Source organism: Bufo gargarizans, chromosome 1 (genome assembly GCF_014858855.1).
Source record: "Bufo gargarizans isolate SCDJY-AF-19 chromosome 1, ASM1485885v1, whole genome shotgun sequence".
NCBI lineage: Eukaryota > Metazoa > Chordata > Amphibia > Anura > Bufonidae > Bufo > Bufo gargarizans.
Genome location: NC_058080.1, coordinates 244,742,121 through 244,763,748, shown reverse-complemented (window position 1 = coordinate 244,763,748; position 21,628 = coordinate 244,742,121). Strand labels below are relative to the sequence as shown.

The 21,628-nt window shown below is 44.0% G+C and overlaps 1 protein-coding gene across 2 annotated transcripts in view; it reads right to left on the bottom strand.

Annotated features, from left to right (window-relative positions):
* The window catches only part of LOC122924634 (alcohol dehydrogenase 1-like), a 159,113-nt gene that overhangs the window by 134,511 nt on the left and 2,974 nt on the right, over positions 1 to 21,628 (bottom strand). For both annotated transcript variants that reach the window (XM_044275925.1, XM_044275934.1), the window contains exons 2-4: positions 20,199 to 20,300; positions 16,774 to 16,915; positions 7,426 to 7,513 (exon numbers count right to left, since the gene is read on the bottom strand). In XM_044275925.1, coding sequence (XP_044131860.1) covers positions 7,426 to 7,513; positions 16,774 to 16,915; positions 20,199 to 20,300 — 332 coding nt within the window. The remainder of the gene's footprint in view (positions 1 to 7,425; positions 7,514 to 16,773; positions 16,916 to 20,198; positions 20,301 to 21,628) is intronic.

Here is a 21,628-nt window from a genome sequence, read left to right as displayed (position 1 = left end):
GGTGCTGGGCCTAAATTTATGAAAATGGACTGTTGCAGTGGTGGGTGACGTGAAGCCTGATTCTCTGCTATGATATGAAGACTGATTCTCTGCTGACATGAAGCTAGATTGTCTGTTACGGGACCTCTCTCCTCTGCCTGGGTGCTGGGCCTTAATTTATGAAAATGGACTGTTGCATTGGTGGCTGACGTGAAGCCTGATTCTCTGCTGACATGAAGCCAGATTGTCTGTTACGGGACCTCTCTCCTCTGCCTGGGTGCTGGGCCTAAATTTATGAAAATGGACTGTTAGAGTGGTGGGTGACGTGAAGCCTGATTCTCTGCTATGACATGAAGACTGATTCTCTGCTGACATGAAGCCAGATTGTCTGTTACGGGACCTCTCTCCTCTGCCTGGGTGCTGGGCCTAAATTTATGAAAATGGACTGTTGCATTGGTGGCTGACGTGAAGCCTGATTCTCTGCTATGATATGAAGACTGATTCTCTGCTGACATGAAGCCAGATTGTCTGTTACGGGACCTCTCTCCTCTGCCTCGGTGCTGGGCCTAAATTTATGAAAATGGACTGTTACAGTGGTGGGTGACGTGAAGCCTGATTCTCTGCTATGAAATGAAGACTGATTCTCTGCTGACATGAAGCCAGATTGTCTGTTACGGGACCTCTCTCCTCTACCTGGGTGCTGGGCCTAAATTTATGAAAATGGACTGTTGCATTGGTGGCTGACGTGAAGCCTGATTCTCTGCTATGATATGAAGACTGATTCTCTGCTGACATGAAGCCAGATTGTCTGTTATGGGACCTTTCTCCTCTACCTGGGTGCCGGGCCTAAATATCTGACAATGGACTGTTGCATTGGTGGCTGACGTGAAGCCTGATTCTCTGCTATGATATGAAGACTGATTCTCTGCTGACATGAAGCCAAATTGTCTGTTACGGGACCTCTCTCCTCTGCCTGGGTGCTGGGCCTAAATTTATGAAAATGGACTGTTGCAGTGGTGGGTGACATGAAGCCTGATTCTCTGCTATGACATGAAGACTTATTCTCTGCTGACATGAAGCCAGATTCTCTGTTATGGGACCTCTCTCCTCTGCCTGGGTGCTGGGCCTAAATATCTGACAATGGACTGTTGCATTGGTGGCTGACGTGAAGCCTGATTCTCTGCTATGACATGAAGACTGATTCTCTGCTGACATGAAGCCAGATTCTCTGTTACGGGACCTCTCTCCTCTGCCTGGGTGCCGGGGCCTAAATATCTGAGAATGGACTGTTCCAGTGGTGGGTGACTTGAAGCCAGATTCTCTGCTATGGGACCTCTCTCCAATTGATTTTGGTTAATTTTTATTTATTTAATTTTTATTTTAATCCATTTCCCTATCCACATTTGTTTGCAGGGGATTTACCTACATGTTGCTGCCTTTTGCAGCCCTCTAGCCCTGTCCTGGGCTGTTTTACAGCCTTTTTAGTGCCGAAAAGTTCGGGTCCCCATTGACTTCAATGGGGTTCGGGTTCGGGACGAAGATCGGATCGGGTTCGGATCCCGAACCCGAACATTTTCGGGAAGTTCGGCCGAACTTCTCGAACCCGAACATCCAGGTGTCCGCTCAACTCTAGCGGACAACTGGATGTTCGGGTTCGACAAGTTCGGCCGAACTTGAAAAAAAAGTTCGGGTTCAGGACCCGAACATGACTCCGAACCCAAACCCCATTGAAGTTAAAGGGGACCCAAACTTTTGGGCACTAAATTGGCTCTAAAATAGTCCTGGAAAGGGCTGGAGGGATGCAAAAGGCATTAACATGTGCTTAAGTGCATGGCAACTGTTCTGCAAACAAATGTGGATAGGGAAATGACTTAAAATAACATAAAATACAGAAAAATTAAAAAAAACAATCTGGATCTAGGGGTAGGAGGTTGAGGAGGTGGTGGATTGTTGGATGTGGCGGTGTAGGTTGACGTGGTGGTGTAGGTGGAAGCAGTGGTGAAGGAGGAATAGGTAGCCAACACTGATTTGTGTTATTTTTTTTATTTTTAAATTGTGGTATCACCCAAAATATTGGGACATATAACAAAATAAAACAAAGAATAAGGGCACTTGAGTACAAGAATGGATGGTTGAGGCTGGTATAAATGTCTGTTCTCCACAAGGTATGGACAAGTCCTGTGGGATCCATGCCTGGTTCATTTTAATAAACGTAAGCTTGTCCACATTGGCTGCGGCCTGTGATAATGCTCTCTGCTGTGCTAAACACACGTTCACACTATAAACTGGCTGGAGGGCAGGTCAGCACCTCCAAGTCTGACAAAGCTTTTCCACATTTTGGCCATGCTAACCCTGCCTTCTCAGGTGCTGGTGGTGCCCCAGCTGCGTTGGCGACCTCTTCCTCCTCCTTTGCCTTGTGCTTCCACTGTGCCCCCGCTGTCAGGTTAGAATGCCATCAGCAGGGTGCACTTGTAGTCACGCATCTTCCAATCAGTAACAGATGTTTTCACTACAGGGAGTGCAGAATTATTAGGCAAATGAGTATTTTGACCACATCATCCTCTTTATGCATGTTGTCTTACTCCAAGCTGTATAGGCTCAAAAGCCTACTACCAATTAAGCATATTAGGTGATGTGCATCTCTGTAATGAGAAGGGGTGTGGTCTAATGACATCAACACCCTATATCAGGTGTGCATAATTATTAGGCAACTTCCTTTCCTTTGGCAAAATGGGTCAAAAATAGTGAGATATCTTGCAGAGGGATGCAGCACTCTTAAAATTGCAAAGCTTCTGAAGCGTGATCATCGAACAATCAAGCGTTTCATTCAAAATAGTCAACAGGGTCGCAAGAAGCGTGTGGAAAAACCAAGGCGCAAAATAACTGCCCATGAACTGAGAAAAGTCAAGCGTGCAGCTGCCAAGATGCCACTTGCCACCAGTTTGGCCATATTTCAGAGCTGCAACATCACTGGAGTGCCCAAAAGCACAAGGTGTGCAATACTCAGAGACATGGCCAAGGTAAGAAAGGCTGAAAGACGACCACCACTGAACAAGACACACAAGCTGAAACGTCAAGACTGGGCCAAGAAATATTTCAAAGGTTTTATGGACTGATGAAATGAGAGTGAGTCTTGATGGGCCAGATGGATGGGCCCGTGGCTGGATTGGTAAAGGGCAGAGAGCTCCAGTCCGACTCAGACGCCAGCAAGGTGGAGCTGGAGTACTGGTTTGGGCTGGTATCATCAAAGATGAGCTTGTGGGGCCTTTTCAGGTTGAGGATGGAGTCAAGCTCAACTCCCAGTCCTACTGCCAGTTTCTGGAAGACACCTTCTTCAAGCAGTGGTACAGGAAGAAGTCTGCATCCTTCAAGAAAAACATGATTTTCATGCAGGACAATGCTCCATCACACGCGTCCAAGTACTCCACAGTGTGGCTGGCAAGAAAGGGTATAAAAGAAGAAAATCTAATGACATGGCCTCCTTGTTCACCTGATCTGAACCCCATTGAGAACCTGTGGTCCATCATCAAATGTGATATTTACAAGGAGGGAAAACAGTACACCTCTCTGAACAGTGTCTGGGAGGCTGTGGTTGCTGCTGCACGCAATGTTGATGGTGAACAGATCAAAACACTGACAGAATCCATGGATGGCAGGCTTTTGAGTGTCCTTGCAAAGAAAGGTGGCTATATTGGTCACTGATTTGTTTTTGTTTTGTTTTTGAATGTCAGAAATGTATGTTTGTGAATGTTGAGATGTTATATTGGTTTCACTGGTAAAAATAAATAATTGAAATGGGTATATATTTGTTTTTTGTTAAGTTGCCTACTAATTATGCACAGTAATTGTCACCTGCACACACAGATATCCCCCTAAAATAGCTAAAACTTAAAACAAACTTAAAACTACTTCCAAAAATATTCAGCTTTGATATTAATGAGTTTTTTGGGTTCATTGAGAACATGGTTGTTGTTCAATAATAAAATTAATCCTCAAAAATACAACTTGCCTAATAATTCTGCACTCCCTGTAAATTTAGTTCCCTGTCAGCAATGCAGAGCAGGGGTTCATTCACGGCAAAAGGGGGTTCTTATCAACCAGCAATAGAACAGAGGATTTAGGCCCCTGTCACACAGACACAGCAGGGGTTCATTCACGGTAAAATAGGGTTAATGTCACCCAGCAATAGAACTGCTGAAGATTTTGAGAGATTTAGGCCCCTGTCACCCAGGCACAGCAGAGGTTCATTCACAGCAAAAGTGGGTTCATGTCACCCAGCAATAGAACAGAGGATTTTGAGAGATTTAGGCCCCTGTCACCCAGGCACAGCAGGGGTTCATTAACTGCAAAAGGGGGTTCATGTCACCCAGCAATAGAACAGAGGATTTTGAGAGATTTAGGCCACCCAGGCACAGCAGGGGTTCATTAACTGCAAAAGGGGGTTCTTGTCACCCAGCAATAGAACAGAGGATTTTGAGAGATTTAGGCCCCTGTCACCCAGGCACAGCAGGGGTTCATTCACGGCAAAAGGGGGTTCATGTCACCCAGCAATAGAACAGAGGATTTTGAGAGATTTAGGCCCCTGTCACCCAGGCACAGCAGGGGTTTGTATACGCCAAAAATTGTATCATGTCACCCGACAATTAAAAATAAGAATTTTTTCAATCGAATGCACTAAAATTGGCACTTTTTTGCATTAAAATGGCTCTACTTATTCTTGTACTCATCTTCAAAAATAAGTGGTTGGGCATGGGTGCACTCAATCTCTTCCACTTCTGGGGCAGGGCTAGGTGGATGGCCCTGGGAAACCCTGCTAACAGAGTCATCAAAAAGCAGAAGAGACTGCTGCATGACTTGGGGCTCAGACTGCTTGGCTGATTTGCAAGGGGGTGAGGTGAAAGACTGATGGACAACGGCTGCAGGTGCCAACTGTGGTTTTTCAGCAGGAGACTGGGTGGGAGACAATGTGAAGGAACTGGATCCACTGTCAGCAACCCAATATACTATCGCCTGTACTTGTTCAGGCCTCACCATTCGTAGAGCCGCATTAGGCCTGACCAAATACCGCTGTAGGTTTTGTCACCTACTCCCACCAGAGGAAGGGGTTTCACTTGTGCTTGTAGCTGGCACAGATCGTGCACGTCTTCTCATTGCAACAGGATCTCCACCAGCAGCACCACGACCTGGGCCACGTCCCTTATTTGACTCTCTCCTCATATTTTTAGAATTTAGGATCTTTAATTAATAGTAGAAAAGAATGACAGTATGTAAAGGTTGTATCTCACACGGCCTGAACCAGACTAGGCCTCAATTAAAGATCTTTTTGCACAAAAAGGCTGTATTTCAAACGTCTGTATTTCAAATGCCTAATTCAAGCCCCTGTATGTATAGGGGGAATCACACACGGCCTGAACCAGTGTAGGCCTGAAGTAAATATATCTTTGCACAAAAAAGCTGTATTTCAAATGCCTAATTCAAACCCCTGTATGTAGAGGAGGTGTCTCACAGGGCCTGAACCAGTGTAGGCCTGCAGTAAATATATATTTGCACAAAAAAGCTGTATTTCAAATGCCTAATTCAAACCCCTGTATGTATAGGGGGTATCACACACGTCCTGAACCACTGTAGGCCTGCAGTAAATATATCTTTGCACAAAATGGCTGTATTTCAAATGCCTAATTTAAACCCCTGTATGTAGAGGGTGTATCTCACAGGGCCTGAACCAGTGTAGGCCTGAATTCAATATTGGTGCACAAAATGGCGGTATTTAAAATTTCAGATTTTAACCCAAATGTATTAAGGGTGTATCTCACAATCACTTCTGCATCAAAGGCTGACAACTACATTTTTTTGTGCCCAAATGAGTGTTTATTTAAAAACTGAATTTGACAGCACACGCGCTGATGATGCAAGGCCTGAAAATAGTGTTTTTTGTCAAAAGAGTGTGTTTTTCAAACCCCAGACAATAATGGGTGTATTTCTACCTTAAATTGCACACTGACTAATACAGATGTTGTAGATTGCCCAAAAAGTATTTTTTTGCTAACAGAATATGAAAGCTGTAGATATTAAACTTGAATTTAACACTTGCAGATCTGGAAAATAATTTTATTTTATTTTTTTAAGTGTGTTTTTCAAACCCCAGAAAATGGTGGGTGTATTTCTACCTTAAATTGCACACTGACTAATACAGATGTTGTAGTTTTCCCCCAAAAAATTGTGATTTGCAATGTCCCAGAAGCTCAGATGTAGTGCTGGTGCACTGAGCATGCATAAAATGGCTTCAGCTGCGGCCACCTACCTAACTAACAGAATTCTAAAAGTTTGTATTTTTTGGTCAATGAGCTCAGGGCAGGGTAAAACAATAGTGCCCTGCACCCACACAACTATTTGTCTGTAGATCGCTGAGTTAGATTCTCTCCTATGCTCTCCCTGAAATCACAAGTCCAGCAGCATCCTCTCCCTACACTTGTAACAGCAGAGTGACGTGCAGACTGCGACGTAAAATGTCAGCATTCGCCCCATAAGACGCAAGGGCATTTCCCCCCCAATTTTATTGGGGAAAAAGTGAGTCTTATGGGGCGAAAAATACGGTATATCAAATATAGTGCTATATATTCCTTTTTGACCCACGCCTATATTGATCGAGTAATATTTGCATATTATGTGATCATTACATTGACGATTTTTCGCTGAATAGTCTACAAAATAGTCGCAAAATATTGTGAATTCGAATATGACCCCTGCTGCTCATCACTAGTGAAAAGGCCCTCTCAGCTTGTCAGGGTTGTGAGTGAATGTGGAGTCACGCTGAAAGTAGCGTGGAACACCCTCTCTTCCTCCCTGTGCCTCCCTGTAACTGCGTTGATGGGAAGTGTCTATGTAAAATGTGCCAAGCTGACCTTACGAACTACCAGGGAGACCGTAACATCACGTCTTGGTAACCAGTGATGAAACCATACCACGTGAGCTCAACGCAATTGACGTCAGGCAGGGCTGTGAGTTGCGGTATTCATTACATCCAGGTTCAGCTCTGAACCTGGACAACTCCTTTAACACTTGTGTATGACTTATGGGCAGAAATTCTGACCCGTCAAGGCATCAAGGAATTCCTACCCCATTTTTGGACAAGTCACTATTTGTTTGATCCCATAACACCCTGTTTACACACCATCTGACCCCTGTCACCTTGACATTATTTGGTTCTGCTGTCATTGCGTTGAAGAGCTTAGGGAGGAGGTAGGGTAGAGAAAATATGCAAACATTTAAAAAAAAATGAACCAGAAGAGATAAACACTTTTCCTAAAAAATGTGCTAGAGAACTAGAGGGGGTTATCTACTAATTGTCAGGGCAATTAGAGAAATTTTGGTTCAGTTAGAATTGATACGGGTCTGAATCTCAAAAGGTTTGCTCATCTCTAGTTCTAAAGTTAACCAAACACTTACTCGTTTTTGTAGCAAAGATTGCTGTCTGGTTTTAGACAACATTTGCATTTTCCACACTGAGGAATACCCAATGGGATGACTTTGTCTCCTGTAAGAAAAAGGATATAAAAATTAGTCTATCGTTAATTGACTGCTTAGTGTGCAAAATAATTTTAATTGTACATTCAAGCACATAACCATTTTTGACATTTAAATGGGAACTGCTATGTTGAACGTGAACCAGATTGATATACAGTTGAAAGAAAAAATAAGTGAACCCTTTAGAATTATGTGAATTTCTTCTTAGATTACTACTAATAAAATGATGTGATTTAATAACATGTTAATCCTGCTTTAGTAACAGTCGTCTCCATCCAATGTTTCCTATAGCTGAGAATAAGATTTGCACAACATTATGGAGTATGTTTTGGCACAAAAATCCTTCTTCAGCCCTTGCCACGACATGTTGAACATTTTAAAGGTAAGGACTCTAACTTTGACATTCAAAAACACCAATCTTTGCCTTTTTTAGCCAATCTCTAATTTATCTACTTGTTTGCTTTGGGCGATTGTCTTGTTGCCTCACCCAATGTTTTTCAGCTTGTGGCCATGGATTGCTGCTACTACATTATCATGTAAAATGTTTTGATATACATTAGACTTAACTCTCCTGAGGTCAAGCACTGCTGCCCTGACATTCTCCTGCAAAATGTTTAATATGCATTAAAATCAGTACCCTCAATTAGTCCATGGTGACCAGGACCTGGTGCAGCAAAGCAGCCGTAAGCTATGATGCCCCCTCCACCATGATTCACCTTTGGAATAAGGTTTTGGTTTCGATGTGCAGAGTTCTTTTGCCTCCAAACATAGTGCTGTGCATTTGTTCTACAAAGTTCCACTTCAGTTTCTTCAGTGAACATCCTTTCATTTTTATTCAGCTTTTTTCTAATAGTGGACACATAAACAGAGGCTTTTGCAGATTTTTTTTTATTACTGTAGCCTTTCGGTTCTTTCTTATCAGTTTCAAGATGGCTTTTTGTGTTCTTGGAGTGATCTTAACAGAATGCCCGCTGCTAGGGATATTACATATTAACAGTTCCTGACATATAGCTAATATGTCTGACTGTGACTTGATGTACACCCAGGTCTTTTCCAGCATAATACATTTCTAAAATGTCTTCTGAATGTTTTTTCTTCAAGTTATGGTCCACATTAACCAATTTTCCTTTAAAAGAATGGATTTGTCAGGGACCAGTTTTTCTGAGCCTTTATTTCATAGGTAAAAGCACCTGCAAAACTCACACTTCCAGACTCATGTCATTTATTGAAACACCATTTGCCAATTACATGTTAGAGAAGTCATTAACACAGTCCACTCTCCCCCCCCCCCTGTATTGTAAATGTTTACTAATGTGCCCAATAAAAGGCTTGATTGGTACAAATATTTGTGCGTAGATAGTTTGTCTATAATTGTATTGGATAACAACTGTACACATACTACAATCACCATTCATGACAGGTAGAAAGTTGATTTACTTGCTTTTGGTCATTTGACTCCATACAGTACATGGTCTCTAGAGATGAGCGAATCGAAGTTGACAAAGTGGAATTCGATCCGAATTTCAAGAATAATTTGATTTGCACCGAATCTGAATTTCCTCATACTTTGTGGTAACGAATGGCAGTTTTTCCTAAAATGGCTGCTGCACATGTTAGGACATGAAGCAAAGAACTCTGGGAACGAGGGATCACCCACAATGCTATGCATGCAGCCAATCAGCAGCCAGCCAGCCCTGTGATGTCACAGCCCTATAAATAGCCTCAGCCATCTTAGATTCTGCCATTTTCCAGTGTACTTAGTGCAGGGAGAGACATCAGCAGGCACTAGGGACAGTGCTAGGAAAGACTTTAAAACTTTTATTTTGCTGAAAAGAAGTTCAGGGAAAGATCATTAGAAGTGTAGGGAAAGGATAGGGAGGAATTATTCCACACAATAAAAGAAGAACAGGGTCCAATAGGGGTGTTTACAGCCTGGGTAATAGGAACAATCCTATTACACCTTGCTGCACTGACTGGGGATCCAAATTGCCATTATACTGCTGCTTTCATATTTGCAATAGATTATACCATACCTCTGTAATTCCAGCAAACCGTTCTTTTTATTGGAGTGCAAGTGTTGTGTGCTACAGCCTTTAACAGGGTGTATTACTAGGAAATATTTCTATGTATTATTAGCCCTCGTGCGGTGCAGTTATTATTTGCTGTTAAGCGGTACAGTTATATGTTCTAAAGCCTTTTTTGGCTTGTATTAGTGGGAAAAAGGGCTTATTTGCCATTCAGCGGTGCAGTTATATGTTCTAAAGCCTTTTTTTGGCATGTATTAGTGGAGAAAAAATGGCCTATTAGCCGTTGTGTTGTGAATTGATAAAATTACAGCCCTTTTTGGCATGTGTTAGTGGCAAAAAAAGTATTATTTGCCGTTGTGTGGTGAAGTGACAAAATTACAGCTTTTTTTGGGGGTGTATTAATTTCCTTTTTATTTACTTATTTGATCTAGTAGTATGTAAGACAGAGAAATGAATTTCCCTGCACAGGGAGGGGCAGAGGCCTAAATGTTTCTGGCTCAAGCACAGGTTGCAGCAGAGTAAGGGGGCATTTGCAGCATGGGTCACTTCCAGAGGCCTGAGCTCCCAGTGTCAGCTAGCGTTCGTGTCTTGACCAGCAACCCAGCAGTTCTTGAATGGTTGACTCAGTCATCCACTTTGTCCAAAGTGACATCAGACACCCCCAGCCAAGAGTCGGTGGGTTCGTCAGACACAACCCTTAGTTGGCATGGCCCAGGAGCAGGCCCTGTCCTCAACCTGCCTCTGTCCTTTTCTGTTCCCTTAGAAGTATTATATGCTGTGGGCTCAGCTCCACTATACAGTGAGGACAGGCTACTAGAGGACAGTCAGCAGCTACTGGCCAGCCAAGATGTGAAGGAGACATCCGCCGCTTTCTCCGGTAGGAGGGCAAGTAGTGATGAGGAGAGTGGCGTGGGAGCTGGTGTTCCGAGTGGTCAGGCTCCTGGCTCAGTGACCTTTAAGGAGGACATAAGTGACATGTAGACAGTACTCGATAATAATGATGTAGCCGATCATGGGAGTCGCGTGAAGAAGGGGCTTCATCATCATCAGGAGAAGAATGTGGCAGCTTGTGCATGAGGCAGCGGCGGAGACATCGAGTTGGTAGCGTGGCTGGGAGTCAAAAGGGTGGCAGCAGTGGAAGGTCGGGAGACAAACGTTCCTGGGATAAACCACCCGCTTTGCAGGAGCCTACCTGCCCAGAAAGTAGTGGTGCAGGGGTACATGGAGGCAGCAGCAGTAGCAGTCAGTCAGTGCGGAGTGTTGGGGGTAAAATCACCTACTCGGCGGTGTGGCAGTTTTTTTTTTAAAGCCGCCGGAGTTGGTGAACATGGCCATTTGTAGATTCTGTGCGCAGAAGGTGAAGCATGGCCAGGGTGCCAATGTTGGCACCACGGCCCTGCGTCAACATATGCAGCCTCACCATAAAGTGGCCTGGGAGAACCGTGGCTTCAATGTGGTGGTCCAGCCTGCCGCAGCAACCGCTGCATCGCCCACAGGCACACACCTGTTTTCAGGCAGTCAAGCCTCCACCACCTCAGCCGAAGGGAGCTGTCTGTCCTTCCCATCATCTGCTGGTCCTGATGCTCCTGCTCCTCCTCCTACTCCTCGTCAGTAATTTCATCAGCAATCGATCGCCAAAGCAATTTCCAAGAGACAACAGTTTGCGTGCACTCATCCAACGACGCAAAAGCTGAACATGCTCCTGGCCAAGTTGCTGGTGCTGTAGTCCCTCCCTTTCCAAGTGGTGGACTCTGCACTTTTCAGAGAACTGATGGCTTGTGCTGAGCCGAGGTGGAGAGTCCAAAGGCATCATTTCTTTGCCAAAAAGGCAGTACCAGCCCTGCAAAAATATGTAGAACAGACGGTGGGCCAGTCCTTGAGCCTGTTGCTGTCTGCCAAAGTGCACGGCAGGTCTGACGTGTGGAGCTGTAACTACGGTCAAGGACAATATATGTCCTCTACGGCCCACTGGGTAAATGTGGTTCCTGCCCAGCCAAGCCAACAACTTGGCCAGGTGACTCTGCTTCCCCCTCCACATTCTCACGCTGTTGGTCTTGCGACAATGTTCGCCTCTGCCTCCTCATCCTCCACCATGTCCTCAGCCTTCACTGCAGGGACAATTCACAGTTCTCCTCCAGCATACCACATGTGCAGGGTAAGGCGGTGTCATGCTGTTCTATACCTCGTTTGCCTGGGCGAACGGAATCACACAGTGGAGGAACTGCTCCATGTCCTTCATCAAAAAATTGAGTGACAACTCAAAATCGGAACCATGGTGACCAACAACAGGAAAAACATGGTGTCGGCGATGCGTCAGGGAGGGCTCAGCCATGTGCCCTGCATGGCACACGTGTTAAATCTGGTTGTCAAGCGGTTCCTGAAGTCTTCCACCCATCTGCTAAAAATCCTAAAAATGGCCAGGAACATTGCATGAACTTCAGCCACTCGTACACGGCCAAGAACACCCTCCTTGAGCTGCAGTGGCAGAACAGGGTCCCCCAAGATAGGCTGATATGCAACGTTTTCACCTGTTGGAATTCAACCCTCCATATATTGGACCGACTATATGAACAGAGAAAGGCCATAAATGATTTCTTGATGATCCAAGCGGATAGGCGTACTCCCTTGTGTAACTTCAATGTCAGCCATTGGCATCTCATGTGTGACACCTGCCGTTTGCTCAGGCCCTTTGAAGAGGCCACGTTATTTGTCAGTCGCCAGGACTAGGGAATGAACAACCTCATTCCACTGCTTCATATCCTGGAACAGATGCTGGTACATCTGACTGGTCAGGGGGATGGAGACGTGGTGCCTAGATCTTATGGCCACATGAGCCCTGTGGGGGCTGAACTGGAGGAGGACATTGGAGCACAAGCAATGTGTAGCAAAATGGTGGTTTTTCTACACAGGTGATAGGAGAGGAGGAGCACAAGCAGCCGGAGGAGCAAAAGGGAGATGAGGAAGATGAGGCAGAGGACCCGGGAACACCGTGGCAGTATGCAATGGAGATGGAGGCAGGGAGTGTTATGGAATACTGAGACAAAATGGATACTTGCCTGTTAGAACAACGCCTATAACAAGAACCTTGCTTTCTGCCTTATTATGTGCCTCAAGGCAGTTTCCGTTCCGCTCAAGCACGCAGCTTCAAAGAGACAGAAAGTAACGGCTTCACTCAACCAGGTAGGGGGGTGTACTTCCTCTTGCACACTGATGTGTCAGAAAATACATACGTAGCTTATAGCATACAGTAAAAGACATACGCCATACAGCCTCCCCATATCTTGCTGTTACATTTCCTGTCAACATATAAACTGTCTGCTGCTCCGCAATAAACCAGAGATATGCTTTGATGTTATTTCTCTCTAGGCCTGTAAACCTACTTCCACAATTTGGACCAGCACATCAACTTTGCTGACCATTGATCAGATCCAAAACAGGAGTCCATTCGAGTCACTTGAGCAAATCCCCCGCTGCATGCTCACTTGCTTGGATAGTGACAGCCGAATTGTCACCATTTGGCAGAGGAATGACTTCTGGCTCTCCACCTTGTTGGATCCTCGCTTCCGGTTCAAAATGGGGGCCTTCTTTACACCCGCTGAGAGGGAGGACAAACTGAACTACTATAGAGACATCCTATGTAGTCAGTTGGCCGCTGCCTCGATGTTGACCAGCTTTGTTAACCTGCATAGTGAAGAAACTACTACCAGCAACAGCAGCAAGACCTGGAGCAGAACCTGAAACAGCAGGTGGTGGCATACTTGGACAACACCCTGCCACTCCACATTGAAGATCCGCTGGACTACTGGTCAGCCAAGCTGGATTTGTCGCCGCAACTGACCGAGTTTGCCCTAGAAAAGCTGTCCTACCCAACCAGTAGTGTGGCATCAGAGCGGGTGTTTAGTGCGGCCAGGGCCATAGTTACCCCAAGGAGAGCTTGTCTGTCTACCCAAAATGTGGAGAGATAAATCAGGCGTGGATCAGCCAGGATTTCTACCCACCAATGCCTGAAGCATCAGATTAGATCATCCATGCTGTCTCACCCAAACCTTGACAAAAGAGACTGGTTTCTTCTGGCTACTTGCCTCAGCTCCACTCCAGCTACTATTCTGATGCTGCCACCCGCCTGATCCCACACATCTGATGCCAAGTGTTCATTCTTACATCCACCATCGTCAGCGGGTACTGTTATTGCCACCCACCTCCTTACTTTGTCACTGGGTCACTCTGTGGTCTCCTTATGCTGCTGCCACCTCACCACTCAGGTCTCCTCATGCTGCTGCTGCTGCCACCTCCACACTCTGTGATTGTGCCACTCTGTGGCCTTCTCATGCTGCTGCTGCTGCCACCTCTACACTATGTCACCTTGCCACTCTGTGGTCTCCTCATGCTGCTGCTAAATCAACACTGTGTCACTAGGCCACTCTCTGACTTCCTCATGCTGATGCCACCTCCACACTATGTCACCTTATGACTCTGTGGTCTCCTTATGTTGATGCCAGCTACACACTATGTCACCTTGCCACTCTGTGTCCTCCTCATGCTGCTGCTAACTCAACACTATGTCACTGGGTCACTCTGTGGCCTCCTCATTCTGCTGCCAACTCACAACTCTGTCTCTGGGCCACTCTGTGGTCTCCTCATGCAGCTACCACTTCCACATCCTGTCATTGTGCCACTTTGTGGACTTCTCGGGCTGCTGCTGCCACCTCTATACTATGTCACCTTGCCAGTCTGTGACTTCTTTATGTTGCTGCTGCCACTTCCACACTATGTCACCTTGCCCCTCTTTGACCTCCTCATGCTGCTACTAAATCAACACTATGTCACTGAGCACTCTGTGGCCTTCTCATGCTTCTGCTGCCACCTCCACACCTTGTCAACTTGCCAGTCTGTGGCCTCCTCATGCTACTGCCAACTCACAACTTTGTATCTGGGCCACTCTGTGGTCTCCTCATGCAGCTGCCACCTCCACATCCTGTCATTGTGCCACTCTGTGGCCTCCTAATGCTGCTGCCACCTCCACAATGCCACCTTACCACTCTGTGGCCTCCTCAGGTTGCTGCTGCCACCTCTATACTATGTCACCTTGCCAGTCTGTGGCTTATTTATGTTGCTGCTGCTGCCGCTTCCACACTACTGTATGTCACCTTGCCACTCTGTGACCTCCTCATGCTGCTCCTAAATCAACACTATGTCACTAGGCACTCTGTGGCCTTCTCATGCTGCTGCTGCCACCTCCACACTATGTCACTGGGCTACTCTGTAGTTTCCTCATGTTGCTGCTATCTTAGCACTAGGTCATTGGGCCACTCTGTGGATTTCTTAAGCTGTTCTCACACCCTTCCCACTCCATGACTCCATGGAGTGGGCCACTATTTTGCCTTTTTTGGCCTGGTTAACATCATCATTTGTTTGACCTTTCTTCTAATCTGTCAGAAGGAAGGAAAAATGAGACGCACAACGTATCCTGTCTGTGTAACAGCTGTAAGGCCTGTATTGTGCCATTAGAATTGGCTTATGATTTGGTAGCCAAAAGCAGGAGTGGATACAAAATACAGAAGACATGCAAATATTCCATTCACGTGTCATCTCAGTTTTTTATCCACTCGTGTTTTTTTTTAGCTTTAGCAATACTGATGGATTACTGACCAAATGCTGACCGAGTGAAGGCATATGCTCCACAGACAGGATCCGTTTTTGGGGGGTTATTGTTCTGACAAATCAGAGGAAGGGCAAAATAATCACAAACTTACTGCTGACACCCTCTCCACTATGTCAGGCAAACTTACTGCTGACACCCTCTCCACTCTGTCAGGGGTGCTCTACTTGTATAAGCATTGCACTATGTGGAATCAGCTGATGACGGTGTAAATGGAGTGCGCTCTTTCACACTACAGTACGTTTCCTTATACCTAGCTCTAACATTGACCTTTTAGGCTGAGTTGACACTTGAGTTACAGGTATTTGGTCAGTTTTGGCCCTGTAACTGCCCAGATAAGTGAAGTGTGCAGTGATTCTAAGAGAAACGCCTGTCATGTGCATGTCATACTGACTCACAGTATTGTTTCACTACCACAGCAGACTCTCTATGCGTGTTACTGCAAGGCAAAGTGTTCTACACCACTATACAGGCTCTCTGCAGCAAGCAAATAGCTGTTTTTTTTATGCGATACACCGCAAATAAATTCAGAATGAATTGAATCGTTTCGGAAAATTCAGTGAACTGGACGAATTGATTTTTTGAGAAATTCGCTCATCTCTAATGGTCTCCATTAGAACAAAAGATCTAACATAAATGAGATGTGACATGTTCTTAGAATGTCTCTGTAATGCAGCGTTAAAATTTGGGCCCGTAACTTAAATCGATAATCAGACCACATTTTAGTAATCAATGCAATAACCTAGGTGAATTCAAAGGGTTCACTTTTTTTTGTTGCAATTGTACAGTGTTGAGGAAAGAAAATCAGTATTAGGCTACATGCACATGACCGTGATGTTTTTTCCGGTCCGCAAACCGCGGATCTGCAAAAAATGGAAGCCGCCCGTGTGCCTTCCGCAATTTGCATTAGAGAACGGGCGGCCCATTGTAGACATGCCTATTTTTGTCCGCAAAATGGACAAGAATAGGACATGCTATATTTTTTTTGGCGGGGCCACTGAACAGTGCAACGGATGCGGACAGCACACGGAGTGCTGTTAGCATCTTTTGCAGCCCCATTGAAGTGAATGGGTCCGCACCCGAGCCGCAAAAAATGCGGCTCGGATGCAGACTCGAAAAACGGTCGTGTGCATGAGGCCTAAGTTGCAATTTATAGATTTTAATTATTTTAAATGTATGGGTCTACTGGGGGGTCCTAATCAATGATTTACAGCCTTTTCTGTATGAGCATTCACACAGATACAGGTGTCAGTCATTGGGAAGATGATTTTAAATGAATACGTTACTAAGGAGTGCGTATTTGCAAGGAGTAAGTGACAGACTGACGGGATTATGTCTGCAGGATCAGACATACAGGCTGCAGTCTGTAGCCATGGAAGAACATAGATCTTCATGGGACCAGTAGATACAAAATGCTAGAATATCACTTATCAAAACTAGTCACAAATTTGTTTCAGTTTTTATTTTAGCTACTGTAGTAAGTTGAAGTAATAAAAACTCACACAAAGGTATACTTTTCGATAATCAATGGCCACTTTTTACCATTATGTTTACAGTCCTTCATATTACACCTGTAAGCCTTACCAGGTTTCAGATCTGTTACTCCTTCACCAACACTCTCTACAATTCCAGCAGCTTCATGGCCAAGTATTAGAGGGTATTTTATGCCACTTATTTCACCTTCTATAACATGATCATCTGAACGACAAATTCCAGTCGCCACAATCTGTAGGAACACATAAGATTTAAAATTTTTACCATGTGGATTGCCACAAATTCTTATGCTTCTCCTGTACTTAATCCGTTTCACATCAAGCATGGGTGCGGCAAAGATATTACAGATAATCCACCAGCTTTTGTGGTGTATATCTGGCGCAGATTCTGTCACATGCCATGGTGCGGCAGAATTTGCGACTCATTGGCAGCTCACGCCAGGTCTAAAGGAGTGGGTTTGGCGTGGGCCGGGAAAAGGACGGGCCAGCAGGCCCATCTCATTCATAATTTTGTATGCCTGGTTTAGGCATAGAAAATGGTCTAAAGGTAAGCCAGCAAGAAAGCTGTCTTACATTTAGAATCGGTGGTGGATACGCTGAAGTTATATAGAGGCCTGCACATCTACTTAAAGTCTACAACATTATGGAAGAAAGCAGCACAGGTATTCCCAGCTGATAAACTGTCGGTATACTGCAAGAACATGACATTACTTAATTTAATAGCGGTGGGATTCTGACGCCGGGACTCACACTAAACCGGAGGTTAAAAGTCCACAGAACATGCAGTCAGGTCCATAAATATTGGAACATTGACACAATTTTAACATTTTTGGCTCTATACACCACCACAACGGATTTGAAATGAAACAAACAAGATGTGCTGTAACTGCAGACTGTCAGCTTTAATTTGAGGGTATTTACATTCAAATCAGGTGAATGGTGTAGGAATTACAACAGTTTGCATATGTGCCTCCCACTTGATAAGGAACCAAAAGTAATGGGACATTTGGCTTCTCAGCTGTTCCATGGCCAGGTGTGTGTTATTCCCTCATTATCCCAATTACAATGAGCAGATAAAAGATCCAGAGTTCATTTCAAGTGTGCTATTTGCATTTGGAATCTGTTGCTTTCAACTGTCAAGATGAGATCCAAAGAGCTGTCATTATCAGTGAAGCAAGCCTTCATTAGGCTGAAAAAACAAAACAAACCCATCAGAGAGATAGCAAAAACATTAGGCATGGCCAAAACAACAGTTTGAACATTCTTAAAAGGAAGAAACGCATCGGTGAGCTCAGCAACACCAAAAGACCCGGAAGACCACAGAAAACAACTGTGGTGGATGACCGATGAATTATTTCCCTGGTGAAGAAAACACCCTTCACAGCAGTTGGCCAGGTCAAGAGCACTCTCCAGGAGGTAGGTGTATGTGAGTCAAAGTCAAAAATCAAGAGAAGACTTCACCAGAGTGAATACAGAGGGTTCAACACAAGATGTAAACCATTGGTAAACCTCAAAAACAGGAAGGCCAGATTACAGTTTGCCAAACGACATCTAAAAAAGCCTTCACAGTTCTGGAATAACATCCTATGGTGGACAGATGAGACCAAGATCAACTTGTACCAGAGTGATGGGAAGAGAAGAGTATGGAGACGGAAAGGAACTGCTCATGATCCTAAGCATACCACCTCATCAGTAAATCCGATCTGTGCTCGGGAGCTTTAGCCGAGTTATTTCTACTAGGGGTGTCATTTTGGGTATATCGGGGGAGCACTGGCCCCCCTGGACCTTCCTGTCCCCACTTTGACGCCCCCAGGGTCACCCCCTTTCTTCCCACCTCATCAGTAAAGTATCGTGGTGGTAATGTCATGCCGTGGGCATGTATGGCTGCCAATGGAACTGGTTCTCTTGTGTTTATTGATGATGTAACTGCTGACAAAAGCAGCAGGATGAATGCTGAAGTGTTTTGGGCAATATTATCTGCTCATATTTAGCCAAATGCTTCACAGTGCAGATGGACAATGACCCAAAGCATGCTGCAAAAGCAACCAAAGAGTTTTTTAAGGGAAAGAAGTGGTTATGCAATGGCCAAGTCAATCACCTGACCTGAATCCGATTGAGCAGGCATTTTACTTGCTAAAGACAAAACTGAAGGGAAAATGCCCCAAGAACAAGCAGAAACTGAAGACAGTTGCAGTAGAGGCCTGGAAGAGCATCACCAGGGATGAAACCCAGCATCTGGTGATGTCTATGCGTTCCAGGCTTCAGGCTGTAATTGACTGCAAAGGATTTGCAACCAAGTATTAGAAAGTGAAAGTTTGATTTATGATTATTATTCTGTCCCATTACTTTTGGTTCCTTAACAAGTGGGAGGCACATATGCAAACTGTTGTAATTCCTACACCGTTCACCTGATTTGGATGTAAATACCCTCAAATAAAGCAGACAGTATTCAGTTAAAGCACATCTTGTTTGTTTTATTTCAAATCTATTGTGGTGATGTATATGTATATGTATTGATGTCCCAATATTTATGGACCTGACTGTAAAACTATGGTGCCTGCTAGTAATATCATCACTGTATTTGTGATTATAATCATTTATATAAGGTCGCCATAACGCTATACTGGCTGTAAAGCATACTTTTGGGTAATACGTCAATTTTAGAACTACTGAGCATCCATAGTAGATTTGGAAAATGTTTTTTTCTAACAAAATACTTATTGTCAGCTAAGTAGGCAGCAAACACACACACAGTGAGCCCTGACTGTAACCTAACCCGCTTTCTCTACCTACTTGCAGTGCATGCCCTAAGCAACAAGTCCGCAACTACCTCACAAGACCTCCTTCTCTCCTCTCCTCTTATTGCCTCTTCCCACAATCGACTCCAGGATTTCTCCCGTGCATCCCCCATACTCTGGAACTCGCTACCCCAACATATCAGACTCTCACCTACAGTGGAATCCTTCAAAAGAAACCTGAAAACCCACCTCTTCAGACAAGCCTACAACCAGTGACCCTGCTGCCTCTATACCGCCACGACCTGCTTCACCCGCACCTACTGTGTCCTTCTCCCATACCATGTAGATTGTAAGCCCTCACGGGCAGGGCCCTCTCTCCTTCTGTACCAGTTTGTAACTCATTTTGTTTATGATTAGTGCAATTGTCTGTATTATGTATGTGCACCCCTTATCATATGTACAGCGCTATGGAATGAATGGCGCTTAAATAATAAATAATAATAATAATAACTAGTCAACGTTTTCTATTCTGCTAAGTGCAAAACAGACAGAGACACAACCACACAGAGAAGGGTCTTATGGAAATAGGTCAAAACCGGGAGGAAAATACGGTACAAAATTAGAGGATGGAGGTGTAGTTATAATAGCCAAGGCAAAGTAAGAATCAGACGGGTATCACGGTATAAAATCACAAGACAGAGAAAAGTAAGAGGCAAGCCCAGACAGGTATGTACTGTAAGTAGCAGTTATAATAAATGTTTTCAAGTAGAAATATCACCTTTATGCGAACTTCGTGAGCCTTTGGTGGTGCAACTTCAATCTCTTCTATGCTGAGCGGTTGTTTGGGTGCCCAGCACACCGCAGCTTTACATTTGATTACCTGAAAGTGAAATAATAATAAAACTGAATATATTCAAAAGTCAAGAGTAGCATTTACTTATCTTCCTTATCAACATTTTGTCGACAATTGTAGGATTATAAAACATAAGAGCCAGAGTTTTTTAATCCAGTTTATATTATCTGAAGCTATATGCTCCATTTTGATTCACTCCAAATTTCGGCTTCTAATGTGTATCTATGGTGTATACACCGACCGGGAAATGGTTTTATGACCGATATGGCATCTTCACAGATTTGTATTACTCTGATGGATTCCTATAAAGGTTATATGCCTAATTATATACTGCATAATCATGCATTGAATGTTAATGAGCAATTCTGAGCATAAATTGGAAGATTATCCTAGGGTAGACACTGGACACAATAAAACAGCCAGTCACAGCTCATCTCTTTAAACACTCCTTGTGTAATGCAGAGCTGCACGGAAATGCTGGGCCGACTCCCAAATACAGTGAATCCAATAGTTACACAAGCAGAGCATCCAGCAGCCATCAGTAGTAGTAATATCATATAAGAATCGTTTCTTCAATAATTAAAATCCAGATGTGTACATTGTTTAATACTAATGCATTTCAGACTATAATGCAGCCCTTAGTCATAGCATATATATTGGGGCAATGCCCCTGAATACATATACATAAAATAATTGCTAAACCACATCATATGTGTGACTCCTCCCCTGTAACAGCACCCAGGGAATACTGAATAAAGATGAATTCACTAGATTCTCTGGCACGGAAGCAGTTAAAAAAACATCAGGTTGTTAGATAAAACACAGAAGCAAATCCATATACATCATACAACAAGCTTTGAAATCATAAAAGTTCTCTCTTTTAACAGCACTCGGGAAATGCTAATTAATCATAGTAATACCAGATGCCGTGGCAGGGAAGGATTTAAAAAAAGCAAGATATTGGAAGAAACACAGAAGGAAATCTACAAATATCATACAGCAAACTGTGAAGTCAGACTCCTTCCTTGTAATAGAACTCAGAGGATACTAAATAATGATAGTTACACCAGATGCCGTGACAGGGTAGGAAAGAAATAATTGGAAAAAAAAACAAAAACAGGATTTTAGGTAACACATACAGTACAGACCAAAAGTTTGGACACACCTTCTCATTCAAAGAGTTTTCTTTATTTTCATGACTATGAAAATTGTAGATTCACACTGAAGGCATCAAAACTATGAATTAACACATGTGGAATTATATACATAACAAAAAAGTGTGAAACAACTGAAAATATGTCATATTCTATGTTATTCAAAGTAGCAACCTTTTGCTTTGATTACTGCTTTGCACA